General features: G+C 42.0%; 1 protein-coding gene across 1 annotated transcript in view; it reads left to right on the top strand.

Moving 5' to 3' along the window:
• The window catches only part of zcchc14 (zinc finger, CCHC domain containing 14), a 64,029-nt gene extending 40,114 nt beyond the window's left edge, over positions 1-23,915 (top strand). Inside the window, exons 8-14 of the mRNA XM_028584434.1 lie at positions 4,896-4,932; positions 5,016-5,514; positions 7,492-7,601; positions 9,287-9,381; positions 12,781-12,933; positions 14,365-15,618; positions 21,293-23,915. Coding sequence (XP_028440235.1) covers positions 4,896-4,932; positions 5,016-5,514; positions 7,492-7,601; positions 9,287-9,381; positions 12,781-12,933; positions 14,365-15,618; positions 21,293-21,348 — 2,204 coding nt within the window. The 3' untranslated portion in view covers positions 21,349-23,915. The remainder of the gene's footprint in view (positions 1-4,895; positions 4,933-5,015; positions 5,515-7,491; positions 7,602-9,286; positions 9,382-12,780; positions 12,934-14,364; positions 15,619-21,292) is intronic.
• Positions 23,916-24,913: the final 998 nt, after the last annotated feature.

Genomic DNA, 24,913 nt, shown 5'->3' with positions numbered 1-24,913 from the left:
TGGTATATTCCCCTTGCATCGTTAAACACAATTATACCAAGATGCTGAATGCAGTTCTGGGTGACTTGGAAAGATGGGTGAATTTGCTACAGACTCGAATTTCCCTTGTAAAAATGAATATATTGCCCCGGGTAAATTTTGTAGATTCCATGGTCCCTCTCTCTGCCCCTGGCGTGCGATGTAAGAGAAGATGGTGCACCCTTGGTCTTTGAAAGATGTGCTGTTTGCGAACGTTTCGGTTAAGCAGTGTCGGCTACGATTTTGTCCAATCATTTCCCATCTTGTTCAGGTTTGGCGCTCAGTGGAAAGGTACTGTAACTCTTCCTGCAGATGGCATCTTTATTCCCCCAACAGTGATTTGTTGATGGTGGGTAGGCCAATCCCCTTCCCACAATGGGAAAAGGGGGGCATTCACCTTTTAGGAGACATTTTTGATCTAAACAGACTGTGCTCCTTTCTAACCTAAAGAAAGATTTTAACCTACCAGGCACATCCTTCTTTTTTTACCTCCAGCTTAGAGCAGCTCTTCAGGCACATGGCGTACCGTGGCAGCATCCCTTGCCTGCACATCCGCTTCACGAGCTGTTCATTACTAAAAGTGATTCACGGGGCATGGTATCCACTCTATATCAGTATATAAGGGAAGACACACACCAGACACTTCCACTAGACAGAGTATGGAGGAGAGATTTCCCAGGGCTAGAGCTGGATTTTGACTGGAGCAGTGTATGGAATAATGTCAAATTGGCTTCTAGAAATCCCAACCACCAGCAGATCCACTATAATTTTGTCCATAGGACTTATTTGACCCCTCGTAGGCTGTACCTGATGAAAATTATTGGTGATGCTTCATGAACACTGTGTTCGCTAAAGACCATGGGCACATTTCTTCATATGTTTTGGGAATGTCCCCCTGTTGCACGGTTCTGGCAAAATGTTGCCTCAGAACTGACGACACTGTCTCTGGGACAGCTCCCACAATAATACCAGTTTTGCTGCTGAATGACACTTCTTCACTCCAAATTTCTAAATGTCAGAAAAGGATAGTCCTTGCCGGGCTCACAGCTGCAAAGAAAATGCTGGCGGTGTGCTGGAAGCCCCCACACAATTTGACCATTAAACAATGGCTTCTGACCTTTCTTGACATAGTTTATATGGAACTTTCAACAGCCTGCATCAATGGTGCTAGACTGCTGAATGTGGATATGTGGCTTTTAATGGCAGAGAAAAAAAGGCAGACTTTGATTACAGCTGCCAGCCCACGGGGTCCTGGGGAAGGTAGGTTGATATTGTTTTGAGTATACAGTTCTTATACAGTATATAGTTCTAATGTAATTTTTAGTTTTTTTCATTTATGTATTATTTTATTTTTATTTTGGGGGGGGTACATGTATGTTCTGTTGCTGGTTGTGTCTATGATATGTGTTGAATAAAAACATTTGATCATAAAAAAAAGATCTTGTGAGGAACTGAGCCGAAGGCGTTGGCAAGGTCTAAGAAAACCATGTGTAGGTCTCTCCGTTCCTTTTTGGCAGTTTGTATCTGGTGCCAGATGATATTGGCATGCTCCAGACATCCTGAGAAACCCTGGATCCCGGCCTTCTGCACCGATGTATCAACAAAGTTGTTTCTTTGCAGGAATGTAGAGAGCCTTTGGGCCAGGACACTGAAGAAGATCTTTCCCTCTACATTCAGCAAGCTGATCTGATCCGAAAACTGGCTGATGGATGACGAGTCCTTCTCTTTGGGGATCAGGATACCTCCTGCTCTTCTCCATGCTTTCGGTATCACTCCCTTCTGCCAAGCCACCTTCATCAGCTTCCAAGGACTCCGGGGATGTTCATATAGAGCCTATATGGGATACCATTGGGCCCAGGTGCTGATTGACTTTGACTGGTTTAGAGGGTCTTTCTGCTGCCTCTGCGTTTTACTCTTTATCCCAAACCTCTCTGAGCCATAGCTGTAGATGATGGATCCCATGTTCTCCAGTTTTCTCTCAATAGGACCCTTCTGTTGTCCTAGTAGGAGGACCAGGTCTGAATCAATGGTCTCCCACTATCTTCTGGATGGATTTTTCCTCTCTGTTGCTGGCAGCGGCTGGCTGGGCGCTGGGCTGGAGGCTGGTGTTGGCTGTGGCTGGCTGAGCTCTGGGCTAGAGACTGCTGCTGGCTGTAGCTGGCTGGACTCTAGGTTGGAGACTGCTGCTGGGTATTGCAGGCTGGACTCTGGGCTAGAGACTGCTGCTGGCTGTTACTGGCTGGGCTCCGGGCTGGAGACTGTTGGAGGGTCTTTGCGATGTTGAGCTCAGATACCCTGAGGACTGTGGGGGTTCTCCTGCCTCTGGGCTTCACTCGACTGATTTGGCCGAGTCCTTAAAAAGTATTGGTCATTGCGAGACCCCTTGCTGAGCTTGGTGAGGCATTTCTTTAAGCCTTGATGGATTTTAAGGCCCCTCGCTGTTGTTAGTTTTGACCAGCCACAGATGCAGTTCTGCAGCTCTTGTCCTGACAGTGTTGATGGTCCATCCGTTGCAGTGCTCGTTGTTCTATTCATTGTCAGTTCTATTCCATGGTCTGTCACCGTAAGATCCGTCTGTGATGGGTCATTTTCCGCCCCCGCTCTCGCAGACCCTGGGGGTATTTTTCTTCTTTGAGGTTTTTGTAGCATTGATGGGTGGATCCAGGAGCACTAACCAGCGCTGGGTCCTGCCGGTTCAGGTCGCTAACCCATACTAGCCCCATTGGGGTCTATTCCCTCCTGTCAGCAGTCTTTCCAGGCTGTCATCTGGTTTTTCCCTGATTGTCAGCTGCTCTTTCGCAGCGGTCACTGGATCACTCCAGAATGAAGGTTTGTTGAAAGGACTAGATGTTGCAATCCCTAGTGTTTGCACCACTTCTAATTTGGGAGTTCTTCAAGGATGGCTGCTAGAAGGCTTTACCAGCGGGACACATCGTCAGTTGTGTACCTCAGCATCATAGGGTGTTTTGGCCAATTATCACAATACGGAGATAAACTAATATATAGTGAGGAGTAAAGGAGTGCTTGTACTGGTACTTTCTGCAACTTGGCACCCTAAAGCGAAATGTGTGTTATCGAAACTGTAAACCTACTGTACAACTACGGTCGAAACAGAACGTGACATGAAACTGATGCAGTGAAATCCAATCCCAATAAGGATTTTGACTTGTATGAATGTAGGATATACTGAAGGATAATGTCTGACTCTATAGACGTCGTACAATATTTACAGTAATACAGCCTATTCAATCAGGGCCGGATTGGGACTCATTTTCAGTCCTGGAGTTTGCCTTAGACCGGCCCACTTTAGTTCACGACTGACTATTTTAAAATAATGTAATTAAAACCTCAGAATATAAGTTTGCAATAGGCGCACTGTTCTCTACAGCCTTGTAATTCATTGTATTTTCGAAAAATATCATCATTTCCAAATTGGAAATGATGATATATTATATTCATTATTGTTTGATTAAAAACATAATGGGTCACTAGTAACACTTGGGCATAGAAAGTTGTTATATTGTAACTAATGTGATCACTGGAAAAAAAATGCTTTTCTTACTTAGTATTTTTGTCTCGTTTCCAGTCCAAATATCTAAAAAAAAATCTTACATCAAGATGCATTTACTAAACAAGTATGAAAAAACACCTCAAAATGAAGTGATTTTTTTGCTTAAAACAAGCTACATTATCTGCCAATGGGGTAAGAAACATTTTTCATTGAGCAGGGCTCTTCATTACTATTAGTTCTTCTGAATGACAATCCAACCTGCCCATTCTGTTGGGCTCATGACTGGAGCTTGGTAACATTACTGGGCCTTGCTCTTCACTGTTAGCAGCAAACCGGACTAGAGGCGGCTGCTGCTGAAGATCTGTAAGAAAAAGTTTGATACATGAACGGGGGTTTGTAGACAACGTTGTTTTGCACGGTCGCTAGCATCTTGCACTGCTCCTAACTATCTTAACGATAGCTTACTTACCAGCCTCGTTGTCTTCATTTGTTTTTTTTCTTTTTTATTCTGGCCTTTTCAGCGCCGCCTTTGCGCTTCCTGTTATCCATTTTTATCTGACTTTTTTTATTTTGAGCAACTTGCAAGCGCTTGCAAGGTGCCATGTCGGGGGCGGGGCCAGGGAGTCAAAAGATAATCACGTCATCATTAACCTGCAGGCTGCACTCTGCGAGAAAATATTAAATAAAAAAGAGTGGGACTGCGGTAAAATAATAAATAAAAAGAGTGGGGCTGCTGTGAGTGTAGGCAGCCTAGGGACAGCATCCATATTTCAACCCAGTGCCATGACAACAACGGCCCTCGCGGCCAAAAATACAGACCGGCCCACCAGGAATTTTCCCGGTGCACCCGATTACCCAATCCGGGCCTGTATTCAATCCATTTTTCTTTCTAAGTAATTCATCTGCATAATTTCAAATACTGACTTTTGCATGAATTGCACTTAAATTACACAGGACATTTCTAAGAATGAGTTACTCTTTGATAGCATTATATTATGCAGGCCTTTTTTAATTTTAAAATGTAGCACCAATTACATTCCCGTGCTTAACATTAAGTGTTTACATGCTCTGATGAACTCACTGTGTGATGTATTACCTCATTTGATCCAGATGTTATTTTGTGTGCAGTATGAGATATTGAGGCCAAGAATCTGACTTTTTTTTCACATTTTCATTGTTGTGAAAACTAAAAACCAAAGCAATTGTACTGTAAATAATAGATACTAAAGTCTTACTGTTTCTTTTGGATAATGCAAAAGTGTTTAAGCAGGACGTGGGTTTTACTCACTTGATAACTTGAGTTTTTGTTTTTGTTTTTTGATGACAGTGAAGACAATAAAGGTCTTTTTTTCACTCTGTCCCTCAGGTCTTGGCTGTATGGTTCAGTACAGAGGAGCCAACAGGTTCGATTTTTTTCTTTCTTTGTCTTTCTATCATCCATCATCATCATCATCAGCATCCCTTCTGACTGTATTTCCTCTGTCAGGGCGGTGTACAGAGTGGCCAGTGTCCAGCCCGTCGTCAGCACCCACAGCTCTGTCATGACTCGCCCCTTTCCTCACTTCTCCTCCCTCCCTCCTCCCCTTCCTCCCTCCGTTCCTCCTCCGCAGCACTCCCCCCAGCTGTCCTCCCTCCCTCCCTCTGTAACAGCCCTACCCACCCAGTGCTCCATGGCTGGCGGAGGGGATCCCTCCTCCCAGCCACATCCCCAACACACTCAGTCCCACTCATACTCCCAGCACCACCTACATCCACAAAGCAGCAGTCAGTCCCTGCACCTGTCCCTTTCCCATCCAACGTCCCACTCACATTCCCAGTCCCTTTCCTACCCTCAGTCCCATTGCGTGTCTCGTTCCCAGTCCCATACACAGGCACCATCCCAGTGCCAGCCCAATACTCCGGAGCAGAACGGCATACTGGACTGGCTCCGCAGGCTTCGGCTCCATAAGTATTACCCCGTCTTCAAACAGCTCACCATGGAGGAGGTGGGTCAGCTTTAGATGCCATCCTGTCATTTATTTATTTATTCAGAATACCTTACAGGAAACAACAAGTTTGCTCAGTCAATCACTAAAATCTGTATTTCAAGCTGCACGATGACGATCAAAATGATAACACATTTATTTTGATCAATATTGAGATTAAGATGATTCATTAATTTTACAGACAAAATATTTTTATCGCACTTTCCCATGTTAAAAAACAGAGCACTGCTTTCACTTTTACATGTTGTGCTACATTCCTGCTAATGTGCAAATCTTTGCATCAAAATAAGACTTTAAGACACTGCTTGGGGGGGGGGGGGGTGCTGCTGTGCAAAACATTCAGAGGAGGGGCTTGTCACTAAAATGAGAATAGCTAGTCCACCTTAAAGGTCAGCCAACCTTAAGTGATTCTGTGCCGAAGTTGTACTTAGCTTCTAGGCTTATGGATGGATAATAATAACTGTAGTTGGACTGGAGTTCGCTATTTGTATAACATTTTAGTTTAAAAAACATCTTAAAAATACTTCTGCTTTTAAAATCCCTGATTCTTAAGACCCGCAGGGAGCAGTGTTGGGAACGTTACTTTAAAAAAGTAATTAGTTATAGTTACTCACTACTTGTTCCAAAAAGTAACTGAGTTAGTAACTGAATTACTCTATAATAAAAGTAACTCGTTACCAGGGAAAGTAACTATTTGTTACTGTAAAAAAAAAAATTGCTATATGTCAAAGAATTGGGATTTTTTTTTTTTGCAGTTTTCACAAGTCAGTTGAAATGAGTAGAACAGACAGGTGTTTGTATATAACTTTCAATATTTATTGCACGTCGACAGACAGCAAGAGGTTTATCCTGCACTTCAAGTATTATCTTCGTAATAAAAGTTAACAGTTACACCATATAAACTTATATGACACATATACTTTTAACAACATACCTGCCTATCATACGGTTGACTTCAGCCTGTGTCATAGGTTTTTGTTGTGAGGCAGAAAGATCTATTTTTTGCTGCTTGGAGGACTTTGCTCCGAGTCCTTCTTTGCTAGTGGATGGCGAGCGATCATCTGTGGTGGAGGTATCGGCGTTTTTGGCTACTAGCTTTGTAGATGCGTGTGTCGTTGTGAGATGTTTCATTAAATTAGAGTTGCTTACAACGGATGTCGACAAAGTCTTCACTCCTGGACATAATGTACACATTACATGCACGTTCTTGCCTTTGACCACAATGAATTTGAAGTAGTGCTTATATCTCCACATTGAAAATGCCAACTTTTCCTCGGATTGCTCCTGACTCGCCATCTCTGCTGCTTCATCGAATCTCTGTTTACCTGTGTGTGTGTGTGTGTGTGTGTTTGTGTGTGTGTGTGTGTGTGTGTGTGTGTGTGTGTGTGTGTGTGTGTGTGTGTGTGTGTGTGTGTGTAAAAACACTGGCTCTGATTGGCTACCATGAAACATGACTCTGCCTTAGCCAATCATAATCGCTTACCTCGTTATTAACCACCTCCTCACTAGCTGTGAGCCAGGGGTGCATTCGGATTACACAGTTTATTCAATCAATGCATAGTAACGCACCGCATTTAACGTCCAGTAACGTTAACGGAGTTGTAACGACGGGAAAAGTAATTAGTTAGATTACCCCGTTACTGAAAAAATAACGCCGTTACCTAACGCCGTTCTTTTAAACGGCGTTAATCCAAACACTTGCAGGGAGTCAATTTAGCCCTGGTGTGATGCCGGGCTTGCATTACATCGGCAGAAGCGCTGGCTTGATTTAATATGCAACAGGAGTTTCTATGAGCGGAGAACTCATTTTAAACTGCAATATAGCAGTCGATCGTGTCCTTTTTAATTGTGGGAAGCCAAAATCCTGATTGTGGTTAATTAATTGTGCAGCCCTAAGTTATGTAAGCTTTTTACACTGAAATAAACCAGTATGTCTGCTTATCTTCAACACATTTATTTTTCCTGTGCTCCCTACAGTTTTTAGCTCTGACAGAGGAGGACCTGGACAAGTACGACCTGACCCAAGGAGCAAAGAAGAAACTCAAGACTCAACTAGAGCTACAAAAGACTCAACTAGAGATACAAAAGTCAGTAGAGTATACTGCAGATATCACTAATCACAAATAATATTGGTGTATCAAAGCATAACTTTGCTACTTTTTGGGTATTATGTGGTAGTTAAGGGCCAGCTGAAGTGATTAGCTTAGCTTAGCATAAAGACTGAAAGTAGGGGGTAACAGCAAGCCTGGCTCTGTCCAAAGATCAAAAATACACATACCAGCACTTTGAAAGCACAGAAAGGTTCCGCTGTTGCTGACATTTGTCAGATTCCTGGACCCTTGATGACTTGTTTGTATGGAAGTTCATAAACTAAACCAATGTAGCTATAGTAATCAATCATTAAGTCAATATTTTAGAGGCAAGGACAGATTCATACCCTTTGCTCATTGTTTAAAGTTGCACATTGAGTTTTGGCAGTTTGTAAGCCTTGTATGTAACTCCATGGAAGTGAAGCATTATATTTTTGGACCCTGCTTTCAGAGTAACATCTACGTGGTTTTATTTTAGGAAATACAGCAGTCTCTTAGCATGCATCCTCTCACATTCTCATGCTCAGAATCTGGAGACAAACATAAGAGCAGATTTTGAACTGAGGGCACCAAAAATCACTCAGAAATTGCAATGAAAAATTCTGCACTCACAAATCTGTCCACTAATCCCGATTAGCATATACATCACAGCTTGAACTGTTTTTTCTTCTTGCATAAAAGTCAGTAAGAAATTCCCGTATAGTGGAGGTGCTGAATTCAGTGTGGATGCATCGGCGTTGATGTGCTGTTGAGTGATGCTGTAGCTATCCTCAGGCAGTGCAGTGTGACTTAAACATAATGCTCGCTAGCGTTAATTTGCCTTTAACATCTTTGTGGCAGTGCACAGGGAAGTTCACAGATGCTTTGTCCCATTATCGATTAACAGACAGACCAATCAGCCGCTGATTTCGACAGTAAATATACAGCATTAGTGGTCCACAAAGCATCAATGGTTAACCAGCTGTAAGTGGGCCGGAGAGATTAGATATACTTAGGAGGCGAAAACACACAGAAACACATGCAAAAACATGGACCTGCAAGCAAATGCGTCCACATGCTCTGACTCTCTTACTTACACAAACACAAATACACACACACACACACACCGGGGTTCTTCATGTGAACCTGCTCTTTTATCTCTTGATCGTGTTTCCATCCCCAGTATCAACAGGTTTCCATTAGGCAGGTGTGTGTGTGTGTGTGTGTGTGTGTGTGTGTGTGTGTGTGTGTGTGTGTGTGTGTGTGCGTGCGTGTGTGTGCTTAAATAAGACAATGAAAAGCAGTGGTTCTCCATGCGACAGGTTTAACTGGTTTGCAGATGTGTTTGTAGAAGAGCAGTTGGAATGCTGAGGAGCACGTTGAGTGGATAATGTCTCCCCCTGGTGGTGATAGGTGGACACGAGCTGCCCTTCAGCTCTTGGACATGAAATGAGAGAGTTTAAATATATAAAACAGGTTTCCGACATGCCTTGGGCCATCATTTTTGTTCTGTTCCAGTCTAGAAAAAAAGATCCATCCATTACATGAACATGTCTTTCAAAACAGCAAAACTTATATGATAAAGTTATTGCCCCCCTTGTATTTATGCTGAAAATAAGCTTCTAAAAGTAAATGTGATTTACACAAAACAGGATGAACCACAAGATGCATCAGACCTCTCTGCCTGTGTGTGTCCCCTGCAGGGAGATGAAGATGGAGAAGCGACCCTGCAGCGGCATCGCCAGGGTGACGCCATCTAGTCACATGGGACCCTCAACACATCCTACCTCCACTGCAGGTAACCAACCTGGTTTGACTCAGGCTATCACTGCTTATTTGCCTTTGATTCACATGTGAGGTTACAATGTTTAGATGTGAGGCCATCAATGGCCCAAAAATTCATTTAAATACAAAAATTCATTTAAATGTGACTTATAATTAAATTATAAAGTCTATTTGCTCTGGTGTCCAGCAACAGTGTTTGCCCTGGGCAGGGTGAACGTATGGATTTGTATTAGGGCTGCACGATATGAGGACAATATCTTATTGCGATTATTTTGAAGGATATTGCAATTGCAATATTGGAGGGAAGGATCATTTTGTATTATTATTCTAATTTTCATTGAAAAAGATAAAAATTAAAATTATTATAGTGTGATTTTTGCGACAATCTGTACCAAAGAAAGATTTTTTCTTTAGTCTTTAGAATACGATTTGTAGGCCGGAATGTCTCTTCCCAATACTGTACTTAATTCGGAATGGTTTGACACATATTTTAAAGTGGAACTTTTAGACTTTTCCATATTTTCTGTCATATCTATAATGTTATAATGTCGGATTTTCATGTTAAACGTGAGGTAAACATATTTCAAAGAAATCCCCGTGAGCTAAAACATTCTGATTTCCAACTGTTCTGAATGCCCCAGTTTCAACAGTTTTTTTTTACTCTCGGCTTAGTGTTACAAAACTCTAAGCCGGTCTTCTATGATTAGTCATCTGCTCCAGGCAAGAACTATTGGAGTGGGGTTTATTTTAAGCTATGGCATGCTAACGGTAGTAAAAGATGTCATCTTGGCTGCCAAATGTTGTTAAATTCTCCCCAATAGACCTTTTTCACAGCAGACATGTTGACATAGTACGAAAGGCACAGGTGTACCAAACCATTAATGATGGCTGCATTCCACTTAGGAGAGGCCCTGGTATCGTGCATGCTGACTCATATCACTGAAATGGTGTCAGTGAGTCAAAAAAAAACACGATGGAATTGAGCCATCGTTAAGGTTATCAATTTCAGCTGTGCTTTTCCTGTCATAAGTCAAAATGTCTTCTGTGAAAAAGGTCCATTCCGGGTCACATTACTCCTGAAAAGTTTCTGATTATGTAGTATTTGGTTTAGAAGCCTTTATAATACTGGTCATGTCTCCCCAAATTCCGGTCACTTTACTGCTGGGACATGTCTGGTTGTGTAATATTTGGTAAAGAACCCTTTATTGGTGATCTATCACTGTACAAAGCCCTGCTTCCGTTGCAGTCAGTCTCAGACTCTGGAGTAAACCTGTTCGAGTCGTGATTCACTCGGATCTTTAACCTAAGTCTTTAAATTGACTCACAAATTAACTCGGATCAGTTGAGTCCTACTACAATTCAATCTAAAATGATAACAGTGCCACACACAAACCTCTTGCAACATTAGCTACTACTAGTCCTAGCCATCTTAGCTGCAAAAAGCTTTGTAACTTACAATTTCATAGGCAACCACAACTCCACAAGTCAACTCAAGTGACTGAGTGAGAAGAGAGACAGTCCGAGACAGGTTATCCGACCCGCAGACTCATGATTCCATGATTCACGACAACTCACGAGTCATCAAGGGCTCGTGAGTTCTCGATGCTCGCGCGAGTCAGTCAATCCCGCGAATCAGCCGGCTACATTGTCATGAGTGGATCTGATTCATTCAGACGAGCGAGTGAAGTCTCTCCTCGAGCTCAGAGTAATCCACAACAAAAGCCATTCATTCATTTCTGAAATAACATACACTGTTCTGCACATAGCCTAGCTAGGCATACTGTAGGTTTGGTGTATAAATGTAATATTTTTCAATGCAATTTGGTCGAACACACAGTCGATTTAAAAAACTAATAATAATGTATTCGCTACGGGCATTTCTCCGTTCCTGTTTCTATATCATTGAAAGCCTATATATTGCTTAGGCTACACTAAGTTAAGACAATAAATAAACAGTCTGGCTCAAAATGCTTTCTTTTCCGTGACTAAATGGCTCTCCTGTGAGCAGCTTCATGAGGTGGCGACTGAGTTTCCTTGGCGATTTAGCAATACTGACTCAAGTGATTCAAGTGACTCACACAACCCAGTTCAGTTTAGTGAGTGACTCAGAATAACCCAAATCCTTAAAAGGAACCGGGTTTGCCAGGCCTACTAGTGAGTGAAATAACACAGCGGAGCAACAGTGACTCGCAGATGTGCTCTGGCCAATCAGAGCAGACTGGGCTTTTTTTTGGGAGGGTGGGGCTTAAAGAGACAGGCACTCCAACAGAGCATCTCATACAGAGGGTGAATACAGGTGCAGCAGCCATGGGCAGTATAAGAAAAATAAAATCTTTTTTGAACATTAAAGCTTTAGTGCGTCACTTTTTGATATTATTGAACGTCCGTTACATTCAAGCAGTTGCCAAATGAGTTGCTACAAAGCTAATTAAGACTATCAGCTCCACACAACTCTCTCTCTGTATTTCTCAGTATAACTGTGTTCAGAAGCTAGTGTCGTCCGGTGACTTTCCCGCGCAGAAACTCGAGTGGAGATAATTACCTATTCTGAAGAGTTCATCATGTTTTTTTAATCCTCCGTGTCCTCCTGGCTACTAGCAACTGCATGGAGGAGGGTGGGGGGGGCGGTGCGCGATCACGGAAGGCTTGTATCATGTGGACACACCAACAGTGTTGTTGTCATTACTTAGAATTCCTCATGGGGGCGACAGAAACTACGTACTATAGCTTTAAAGCATGTTCTAGCAGAATCACAAGTATGAACCTGAAAATGCTATATAATATGTCCACTTTAATAGCTATTACGCTAGGGCTCGGTATTGTTCAAAATGTTTTGATACCGGTACTGATACCAGTACTGTGACTTCGATACCGGCTAACCGATACTTTTGTTTGATATCAATTTTATAAAACAACAAAAATTACAACATCACACATTACGGTACAAATCTTTTTATTTTTCAGCTCCTACTACGTGAGCCCCGTAGTTTTTCTTGCGTGTCTCTACGACGTGTAAGCATTATTACATCTTGGTAGAAACACGCTGCGTGCTGATTGGCTCACTGACGCTGATGAGATTTACTCCTTAGGTATTGAAATTGGGTACTGAATAATGATAGGTTGGATATTCTTCGAGGTCTCCCAACATCATTTCTGAGTCATCACCCGATATCAAATAACAAGGCATTTTGCGATACTCAATACTTTAAATTAATTTGATGCCTAAAAGTATTGAATTCGGTACCCAGCCCTATAATGTGCCCCCCTGCGATTTGGCTATTGCAATAGTCAATATTGCGATTAATTGTGCAGCCCTAATTTGTGTGATTGTGAAACAGCCACAATGCTTATTTCACTGCATTAAAAAATGTTAAGACAGCCTAACATTGCCGTATATTGAAATGTATTTCAGGAGAGCTGCGAGTGGAGGTGGACGCTGTGCTGCACCGTCACCCCGTCTCCACAGACAGCAGCTCGTCCTCCGGATACTCCAGCTCTTCCTGCTCGCCCCGAACACCACTCTGCTGTGACTCTGCCTTCGACAGGACCAGAGACATTCACAGGCGTACGTTTTTATCCACAGGAGTGAATTATCAGAGTGATAATCCTGAAAAAAAAGGACAGAAGCCAGATCGAATTCTTGAATGCAGCGGTTTGAAAGTGATATTCCCTATTATTTGCTAATTTTACTTAATGTTCAATTTGTTAACACTTTAATCCCATTCAGGTAAGCTACAAAACATAAAATAATACATTATATTATTGTAATATGATAAATGTACATTAAAGCTTTAGTGCGTAAAGTTTGATATCAATGAATATCTGTTACATTCAAGCCAATTAATCAGATCCACACAACTCTCTCTGTATTTCTCAGTATAACTATGTTCAGAAGATTGTGGCGTCCGGTGACTTTCCCGTGCAGAAACTCGAGTGAAGATAACTACTGTACCTCTTCTGAAGAGTCCATCATGTTCTTTTAATCCTCCGTTTCCTCCTTGGCTACTAGCAACTGCGTGGAGGAGGGGTAGGGGCGCGTGCATGATCACGGAAGGCTTGTATCATGTGGACGCACCGACAGTGTTGTTGTCATTACTTCAAATTCCTTAATGGGGGCGACAGAAACTACGCACTATAGCTTTAATATTGGCTGAAAAGTTTAAAGGTGCCCTGCCATAAAAACCATTTTTACTTGCATTTTTTGAAATATGTTAGGTCCATATGTGTTTGTGTTATGTTGTGAATGTGAAAATGAACAGCTACCTCCTTTGTCAGCTCTAGCCACTGAAAAGAAATAAGCAGAGAAAGCAGGCCAATTATAAAAGCTGGTCAGTCTGACATCACATTGCCTGAGCTCATTACTATTCATTAGCTCGCCCAGTTAGGCTGGGTAAGGGATTCTGACAGCCAGGCTCTCATTGGTTAGCTGTTAGTCAATCAGATTCAAACAGCTTGTTGAATATTAATGAGAATTGGCAGAAATCGAGCTGAGTCTTCCTGTAGGTTTTCTGTACCACGCTAGAATGGCTTGAAACAAGGTAACCATGGCATTTTTTCCACAATGTTACAGAGTCCATGGTAGAACTTCAGACATTACCACAAAGTAATTAAATACGTGTGGCAGGGCACCTTTAAAAACACACATGCAGTAGCACTTGTTGGACCCAAGCAATACTACTTCTGTATTAATATGGAAGCAAAAAAAGTTCATGAGATTTTGAATCCCACAAACAACTGAATTCCTCATTGTAATATTGAATCAAAAACACCAAATAAGCATTGGAAATGTTTACTTTGAAAAACCATCCGTCTGAATTTAGATGGTTTGTCTTTGAAATTTTCAGCAGGTTGTTTCGTGCGACCGATTTTACATAAACTCCTTACATAGAATTCCATGAAGGTGTCAACTGTTCAAAAAACTAAATTCAGGTTGTTCACATTCTAATACACACATTAAAACTAGTCCTCAACACACCGCTGTGTCTCTGTGTTCCAGATGTGTCAGCTCTGGATGCAGTGGGAGGGGGTCCAGAGAAGGACCGGTCCTGTCTCTTCATCCTGAACTCCAGCTGCCCCGCAGGCTCCGCTCGCCCCACAGCCCAGGTCCTACCTGTTCAAACCGATCCAGCTCCTCCTCCTCACCCTCCCTCCTGCTCCTCCCACCTCCCCCTAGGCCTCCCGCAGTCTCCCTACCACCCACAGTTCAGTTATCCCCAGACCCTGCTGTCCCCAGTCTCAAACCCAGCACGCATCCTGACTTCCCCTCGTAAGCCCAGGCCCCCTCCGCTGTGCACAGACGACAGGACCAAGCCGCTGGGCTCGGGCCTGCCTGTAGCCACGGCAGGCTTCAGCCCAGGGCTCAGTGTGGGGTTGGGGGTGGGGGTGGGGCTGAGGCTGGAGAACCTATTCCCTGGGATGAACATGGGTAGCTCCTCCAAGATCCAGGACTCGCTGGTTTGCCGTGGCGTGGCGGCGGGTGCCGTGGCGGCGGGTGCCGTGGGTCTGATGGTGGAAACCAGTTCTGCTCTGACCTCCACCTCAAACAGCCTCCACCATGTCTCCCACCCCCCACTGCACTTCCACCTATCATCCTCCTCATCCCCTTCTCCTTCTGGATACTACTCCTACCCGCCTACATCTTTCTCCTCGCCCTGTCCCTCCACAAAGTCTGGCAGCTCCAGTAGTGGTGGTGGCGGCGGTGGCGGCTGTGGCTTTGTTCCCATGGCAACCGCGAGCAGTGTTCCTGTGGCTGCTGTGCCCTGCAACACTTACTACCCGACCCAGCCTACCTCTAGCCCCTCCCCTTCCCCCTCCTCTGCCTCTTCATTGGATCAGAGTCCGGGTCACACCCCCTCCATGTGTGTTTGCAGCTTCTGCGGTTGTCGGGGGAACTGTGGTGCCTACGGGACGTTGCCTGGATACACAGCGGCCGGCTACCTGCAGCAATTCTCGGCCGGCCCGTCGCTCTTCACCCTGGGTCCTCTGCTCCACCTCAGCCCCCTGCTAGCCTCGTCCAGCGCCGCCGGCGCCACGCCCTTCTCCTACCCAATGATGGTGCCGCCGCCCCTCTACCGCCACAGCGCTCCGTCACCTGACCAGCAGCAGGGCTTTGCCATCTACCAGCCCCATGGCATTGTGGGAAACGGAAGCCAGAAACGGGCAGCAGGGAACGTGTCGTGCTATAACTGCGGCGCCAGCGGACACAGAGCAGAAGAATGCAAACAGCCGGCCATGGATTCAGCACAGCAAGGTGAGTGGGCGAGTGAAGGAATGAACAAATGAATGGAACTAATTATTTCCTGATAGGCTTTGTCACTGTTCTATTTAGGGCTGAACGATTCGTGGAAAAGAACTGATTGCGATTTCTATGCCAGATATTGTCATTAAGATTCGATTGGCGAAGAAAAAAAAAAAAAAAAAGTTTAGCTAAAGTTCAGTATTGCCACCAACCATTCAACTAAACATTGCACATTCGAATAATCGCGGTCTTCGCGATTGGCTAAACGCATTCTTTCAAATTGTGATTTTGATTTGAAAACGATTAATCGTTTAAACGATTAAGCCCTAGTTCAATTCAATAATAATCACCTACGTAAAAGTTCCATTTTAAAATAGTTATTCATTTGCTATATACAAACTATTTGGGGATCAATTCTTAATGTAAACATTAACCTGGTGCATTATAAATCATGTTTGAAGGTTGCTTGCCTGCTTGTACAATTTATAGCACAGGTTCTCTGAGCATCTCTTTTATATCCAAGCAAAAATGTTGTATTGTAACTGAAATGTCCCTAAACTGATTGATAAACAGTAGAATTGAATTGGAAATGTATTTGAATTGGTGATTGCCCCCTTTGGCAACCACTTGTTCAATATTTGTGTTTTTGTATATGTAAAAACTTTTGTACAATACAGAGAGAAATTTTCTGTTCACGTTAACACCACATGTTAAAATTCGAGGCTAATATGGCACCGGTGCCCGGTATCTACCGGACGAAATAGCAATGCGGATTTCGGTGACTCATTATGGTGCCACTTAGGGACTGTTCGTTATTTATTTAAGGGTCCACCGGAGGCGTTTTGGGACCTTTAGCCAAAAAAAGACATAACCCTCCCCTCGACAGCAAAAAAAATTCTATGACCCTCCAAAACGATTTGGAGAAAGGGCATGACCCTCTCCCATCAACTTATCGATACCTTCTGTACTGGTTTGCGCTTGGCTAAGATATACAGATTCCCATTGTTTTTTTACAGCCAGAACATAGGTGAGTTAACCTCTGCATTCTCATCTGACGCATCACACTCCTCTGTTATGGTGTGGGGGCCATTTCAGTAGATTTACTCACTAACGTTGTTGTGGAAACACACTAAGCATGGAAATGAAATGCACACTTCCTGCATTACTGCATTACTTCAAATACTAAGTTACTCCTCTAGTAAACTAGTATTCACATGAAATAAAACAATAAAATATTGAGACCATTCAGCAAGGCACTCTGGGTAACATTCAACACACAAACTGACTCGTCACTAGGCTTCCTTCACTTCGCTGTTTAAACAAAGTGGAATAAACATATAAAAGTCCAAATCTACACAAAACCCGCAATCAATTAGTAAGCTGACATCAAATGTGGCATTTAGGAAACCTTTATTGCAACCTTGGCACGGTAAGATGTCCAGACTAGTGCAACAATCATTTTAGTTTTTTGCATCCTGCTGCTCGCATTCTCAGCCAGGAAATATTTTTTTTACTAAAGCAGTATATGAAATCAGATGTATTACCTACCACAGTTTAGTTGTTTTGTGTTATTTAAAATATTTATAAAATATCTGATCATGCCAGACGTAATTATTCCACTCATAGGCGTCGATTTCGGTGGGGATGGTGGGTACGCGTACCTAACAGATTTTGTCAGTCATTTTGTACCCACCACTTTTTTGAAAACCTCGAGCTCAATTTAGTTAACACATATAAATCTTGAGCGACAGATGCCAAAAAATCCACAACAATCTCTATCACTACAGGGCAGGCACACACACACACACACACACACACACACACACACACACACACACACACACACACACACACACACACACACACACAGCCACTCTGCTGCTGTGCTGGCTGCACACTTCTCTGTTCACAACACTGCCTGTTGGGACATTCTGCTTAACGTAAAAAAACTTAACGTGGTTTAATGTACCTCAACAACGATCAACGATCACCAAATTTATCATGGCCATATCTTGTAATGAACAATTAAGCCTGTCAAAATAACTAAACCGAAATCCAACGATTATAAGTTATCTCACATTAGCGTTTTCTTCTTCATTGTCAAAAAATCTAACCAGAAATGTGGTGATGATTGATCGTTGTTTAGGTACATTAAACCACGTTAAGCTTTTTCACGTTATGACTTATAAAGCCTATGAGAACCATGGGGAGTCAACCCACAACCGCTCCGCTGCCCTGCTGAAAATGTGAAGCAGAAACGCGTCGGATGTCAGATAACGTCCATAATAACTGGACTTTGGGTTCGATTTTTTGACAGTTTTCAGTGGTTATGAGGAGCAATATGAGAGAGAAATTTGGTAATCATTGATCATTGTTTACGTACATTAAACCACGTTTTTATTCATTAGTAAGCTACAGGACAGCGTCTTTCAAACAAGACCTGCGCGAAAGAGAAACAAAAAATGAATGCGTCATTATACCCAGCACTTCTGGAAATGTACTTCCAAATGCGTCTCTATCCTCAGCACATTTCAAACCAAACTGAGCCCATGATTCCACTCATGATTCACAAAAAGACATGACCCTCCCCTATTTTCCTCCGGTGGTCCATTCCATAAATACTGAACGGTCCCTTAGCTAGCTAAATGTCTGTGAAACAGACATTAGAGGCAACAGAAACATCGCTGCATGTCACGTTAGATAACACTAATAACACGTTACACAGTAGGTAACGTTAGCCTACCGTTAGTAGTAGCTACAGTAGTAGTTGGATTAAACGCGGTTAAAATGCTGACAGCTAAACGGTGTAAAAGTGTGAAAGTATTTCACTGTAGAGGATTCCAACAGCAGAACGTACAACCGTCTGCCGCTAAAGCTATGAGCTAACAGACACAAACTGGCACTGGTCACTGAAAAACAAAACAGACGTGAATAAAGGTTGCGTTTACTTAAAACTGGTGAACCTCGTGGTGCATTCAAAGTTATTGTAAAATACCCTTTTCTCATCTGTTTTTTTTCTTTTAACAGCAATTGACTGGTGAAATAAGTAATTATTGTTAAATGTTTTTGTTATTACATTTTTAATAATCATTTAAATTCCCCCTTTATGTGCTGATCTGAAAAGTGATCCAATCCGTGACTCAAAACCGCAACCCAATCCGTGAGTTTTGTGATCTGTTGCACCCCTATTTGAGAGGGATGGGAAATTATATTGCCAGCCATTCTCTCATTGTGAGAACGGGAAATCATTGGCAATACCCATGCCTAATTCTTACATTAAAGTGATGGTTCGGAGTAATTTCACCCTAGGGTCCTTTGCACCATGACCTCGAGCCTAACAACCCCCAGAAGCTTTTCGATCGAACATTGGGAGAGTTAGCGTTATCAGCTGAATAGCTTAGTGCAGGCGCTAATGGATCCAACTGTGTATTTCGTAAGTTACCCCACTAATAATGCCCAAAATGATACCAAACTTCTACAGTAGTACAAATAGGTTATGTACTCATAAAACCATTGGATTGGGAAGTTTGTAAATACACCAGGAGTTTACTTAAATAACACTTGCCTGCTGGCTTCTGCTGTCTGCTGCTACAGGCAGTAAGACGAGTGCTTAGGGACGTCTGCAAATTACAACACCAAAAAGAGATACAATAAAAATATTTATTAATTTAACTTATTTTTATTTTTAAGTAAGTGCTGTAGTACAACTAGCAGGAGACACTACCTTATTTTTATATAGTTTGTTGTGTCTCTTTCCGGTGTAATTTGTAGACGTCCCTAAGCACTCGTCTTACTGCCTGTAGCAGCAGAGAGCAGAAGCCAGCAGGCAAGTGTTATTTACATAAACTCCTGGTGTATTTACAAACTTTCCAATCCAATCGTTTTATGAGTACATAGCCTATTTGTACTACTGTAGAAATTTGGTATCATTTTGGGCATTATTAGTGGAGTAACTTACGAAATACACAGTTGGATCCATTAGCGCCTGCACTAAGCTATTCAGCTGATAACGGTAACTCTCCCGATGTTTGATCCAGGTGAAAAAAACTTCTGGGGGGTTGTTTGGCTCGAGGTCATGGTGCAAAGGACCCTAGGGTGAAATTACTCCGAACCATCACATTAATGATAAAGTTATAATTATTGGTATTCTTTTATAGGCACAGCACTGATTTCACACCACAATTCTATGGATAATATCACCTCTTGTAATTGGGACTCACTGTGTTTCTATATGGTACAACCTATAATCTATCCATTTCAGTTTTTCTCAATCGCACATTTACTGAAAAATGTAACAACCTCATGGGTCATCCAATCTCTCCTCTCTGTCTGGCTACAACATTTTATGATATCCTCCCTTGCAGTGCAACGAGGGAAAAATCTTTTGGCATGACGCAGCCCCCCCACCTACAACAATCTGCTGTGATAGCCTCACCTGTCACCTGTTTGCATTTGGTTGCTCTAAATTGTGAGGAAATTGTATTGTTTCCCATCTAGCCTAAGTATTTCATCTGAAAACATTTACAACAAAACCACATACCTATTATGTATCTAATATACAATCACCTAAAGGATTATTAGGAGCACCATACTAATACCATGTTTTACCCTATCATATCAATATGGGCCGACATTTCTAAAGAATGCTGCCAGTACCTTGTTGAATCAATGACACAAAGAATTAAGGCAGTTCTGAAGGCGAAAAGGATCCCCCACACCATTACACCACCACCACCACCAACCTGCCCAGTGGTAACAAGGCATGACGGATCCATGTTCTCATTCTGTTTACGCCAAATTCTAACTCTACCATCTGAATGTCTCAACAGAAATCGAGACTCATCAGACCAGGCAACATTTTTCCAGTCTTCAACTGTCCAATTTTGGTGAGCTCGTGCAAATTGTAGCCTCATTTTCTTATTTTTAGTGGAGATGAATGGTACCCGGTGGGGTCTTCTGCTGGTGTAGCCCATCCGCCTCAAGGTTGTGCGAGCATACTGGATGTTTTTCCTTTTTCAGACCATTCTTTGTAAACCCTAGAAATGGTTGTGTGTGAAAATCCCAGTAACTGAGCAGATTGTGAAATACTCAGACCAGCCTGTCTGGCACCAACAACCATGCCACGCTCAAAGTTGCTTAGATCACCTTTCTTTCCCATTCTGACATTCAGTTTGGAGTTCAGGAGATTGTTTAGACCTGGACCACACCCCTAAATGCATTGAAGCAGCTGCCATGTGATTGGTTGATTAGATAATTGCATTAACGAGAAATTGAACAGGTGTTCCTAATAATCCTTTAAGTGAGTGTATGTGTGACAGGTTATTGTGATTGTTGGTTGCTCTATTTTGCATGTAGGGGTTTACACAATGAACGTGTGTAATTGCATTTGAGAATAATATGATTCAATAGCAAATGAATGCAAAGGCTTACTCAGTGCATTTTGTGCCAAAGCAATGACAAATGACTATGACTACGTGAACAACTGACCTTATGTTCATATAAATAGTCATATAGTTTGACGAAGTTCAATATTCATTCAACGATTGTGCCAAAGCGATTGAGAAAAACTGTAATAAGAATAGGACGTTTTTTTTTTTAATCAATCAAAGAGGGCTCAAGCATGTTCTATCTGGGCATTGCGAAAGCTTCAACACAGCAACTGTATTCCTTTTGTTGTGTTTCACAGGGACATTTCGACTGAAGTACACTCCTCATTCTGACAGTAAGGACTCAGGGGACTAACCAGCAGAAACACCAGTGGATTTCAGATGTTATACTCCTGACACACCTGTACCTCATGTTCCCGCTGAAGCTAGTGGGCAGCAGCCACAGACTGCCTGCCTCTGAGTAGCCTGTCCAAACGACTGTTGATCTGAAAGCACAGACCCATTGTGTATTTTGTAATTCTTTTACAGCAGCTTACAGAGACATGAGAGGACAGAAAAGAAACAGATTGGCGAGAAGAGGAGAGGAGAGGAGAGGAGCGGAGAGGAGAGGAGCGGCTGTCACAGTCTGTGTCGTCAGATTAGCTTTAATCCTTCCTCGGTTCTGGAGATCTGTAAACTCTGGCTCGCTTCATTTCAGAGATGTAGCTAGAACTCTGCCTGTCATGTTACCTAGTATGGTGCAGGTCAACCAGAGAGTCTCCAAATCTGCTTCACAGCTAAATAACTCAGCATTCATAGTCTTCTAGATGGCTCACAAACCAAAGACACAGCACTCCAGAATCCTCATAACATCCTGGGCACTTGGTCAAGTGCATTTCTACTTGTCTGAAATCATGCCTTTATTGTGACAGACTAGATACCTTGGATATATGCCCAGCACCCATGTTATCTTCCCTTTGACTGGATCTGCTGGTATAAAACTTCTCATACTGTACTATTCAAAGTCTTGATACTTTATAAAAAAAAGCAGCTCTTTTGTACAGTATGTCTTGTGATCAGGTTTGGCTCATTGTTCTCTATGTGCTGTACAGTAGAGCCCAGTTACTGTAGTTAAGAGGTGTGTTCCAGTTTATGCTACATACTAATTATAAGTATACACTGTATACTAATGTTTATAGTATATGGGGTTTGCAGCTAGAAATTAACAAACCTTTTGTTTTATACCAACAGGAAATTATGCAATACATGCATTGAGCAAAGGCAATCAAAGTCCGAATTTATAACGCAACTGCCTATAAGAGAATAGTTGGAGAATAGTGTCCATCATTAGCGTTTTTAGTATTCATATCGACTGCTACATACTCAAACCCTGCTTTAAATGAATGTGTAAGGATTTGGGACACAGATAAGACTGACAGTTTAAACTATATCACCTTCTTGCTCATCCTCCTTGGAGAGGAGCAAAAGGGGTGGAGTGTAGGGGGGGAAAGTTACCTTAAAAGGTACTCTGTGGTATTTTTTTTTACCAGTTGTAGCACTATGGCGTAATGTCATTCGATGTTCAAAGTGAATAAAACAGCTTATGCCAGCCTAGCGTTAGAGTTCCACAACTGACGTTACACATAACCTATACAAGTCCAATTTTGTATGTACAATTTGTGTCCCCTTCAATAATTGCTCTGCGTCTGTTAGATGAAATGTATGCCCATGACCAAGGATTACAGTACAAGTTTCAATCCAACATACGATGGCTATGAGTCAAGAAATGTGGACATGGAGTATCTAACCCCTGTGCCTAACCCTCATCATTGAAGCGTGTGTGGACAGGTGACACTTTGAAACTGGAATCCCTCTTCAGCAGCTGGGGAATCACAGAGGGATACTGCACCAGCCACCTTCTTTTTCCATGAAAGCCCTTCCCCTTAGGGGTGATCTGTAGTACAGCCTCTCTATCTCTGAGCCAACCTGAGAGCAAAGTGGCCTCCAGTGCCAAATACTGCTCCTCTATACCAAGACAATCAGAATGCACACTGAATATTTTCAGAAACTTTGTCTTTGTATCTTTAGTTCACACACCAGTGTTCATTTCAAAAGTGCCAATTTGTTTTCAGTTCAATTTGATGATGATTGATTTTTCAAGGTATTGTAATGTAATGTCGAGCGGCCTGTACGTTAATCCTGAAGTTGTTCTCACTCCAGGAGAGATGGAGCTGACTCTTTTTCTAATTAATAAGCACATGCTTTATGCAAATGACAATTTAGGACTGTTTAAATTGGAAAGAGTCTAAGTAAGTTGGAATATGTTTCACAGTGTATTCAAGTGTCTGACTGTGAGTGAGTTGCTGGGCAGGACCCAGAGTTCTACAGACACAAGGACAGCTGGTCCTTCAGATGAAACTCTATCTGTACCCCTGGAGGGCACAGCACCCATTTCAAAATAGTAAATACTGAACATTCAGTATGTGTAACAACTTCTGTCTGTTGTTTAAAATAAGACAACAATGTTTTTGTTTTGTTTTTTTATTGTAGAATAAATGTCTTTGCAGCATCGCCTTTTCGCAGAAATAAGAGGCTTACAATCAACCAGCCGTCGATTGTGCAGGTTCATTGTTCATTTACATTTCTGTAACGGCGCAACTGTCTTTATGAACGTATAAAAACAATTTTTTTCAATGGTTGCACAGTACAAGAAAAAAATGCCTCGATAGATACCAAAGAGTGCCTTCTTTTGAGGTTCGTAGGCCTCATTTCCACTGCATGGTTCAGCTAACAGCTATGGAAGAGGATTAAGTCCAAAAATATATTTGAGTTCTGAGTTTAAAGTCAGAATTTTTTTTTACTTTATAGTATTCTGACTTTTATCCAAGAATTTTTCTCAGAATTCTGACTTTAAACTAGAGATGGCCCAATACAATTTTTTGCTTCCCGATACCGATTCTGATACCTGAACTTGCGTATCGGCCGATACCGAGTACTGATCCGATACCAGTGTCTCGTATATTTGATTATGTTTTAACAACTGTATACTACTATCCCTGTATGTGGATAGTAGTATGTGATCTTATTTTTTAGCTTTGTTGTCGGTCTGGCTCAGGTTAAACTCTTTGTAACATGAACAAAGACAAACAATGAATGCCACAGAACTTTCTTTTATTATCCAGTTTGACAGTCAGTTATAACTGAAAAAGAACATAAATAAACTACTTTAACGTAGATTTTCTTTAGGGCTTTATTACGTGGTATCGGATCGGTGCATAAACTCCAGTACTTCCCGATACCGATGCCAGCATTTTAGGCAGTATCGGAGATGATACTGATACTGGTATCGGTATCGGAACATCTCTACTTTAAACTCAGAACTCAAATACAATTTTCACAAGTGGCACTAATCATCTTCCATAAACAACTCATGCTAATGGTAAACCAAAAAAAAGAGCAAGTCGAGTTGAGTAGAGCCGTGCCGTGCCATGCAGTTGAAATGCAGACAATAGGTTTGTAGGTTTTTTGGAACTATTTAGTTTTGCAGTTACCTTAAAACCTGTAGGACCTCTATAAGAATCACAACAGTGCCTGGTTAAATGATGCTTAAGCATGCATGTTCATGTTTAGTAAAATGTGCTTTTGCAATATGTGTGCAAATGTTTTATTTTATATTACTTATTGTGTTTTTAAACTTGTTTTATCTGAACTTGACGGATGTTTGGGTAATAAATCATTTTCTGATTCTGTCTTTCATCACATAGTATATGTACATGATTTATGTTATTTAAGTTAAACTGTAATATCAGCCATTTTAAGGATTCAAATACATATCCAATAAGCCAGTCCTTCTTTTTTTTTGCAATTTTATGCGCTGAAATTGCGGAAACTTGCAAAAACTGCGGGAACTTGCAAAAGCTGCGGTTTGATGAAAAAGAGAA

This window comes from Perca flavescens, chromosome 8 (assembly GCF_004354835.1).
Source record: "Perca flavescens isolate YP-PL-M2 chromosome 8, PFLA_1.0, whole genome shotgun sequence".
Taxonomy (NCBI): Eukaryota; Metazoa; Chordata; class Actinopteri; order Perciformes; family Percidae; genus Perca; species Perca flavescens.
The sequence above is the reverse complement of the archived record's forward strand: the minus strand, read 5'-3'. Positions and strand labels throughout refer to the sequence as shown.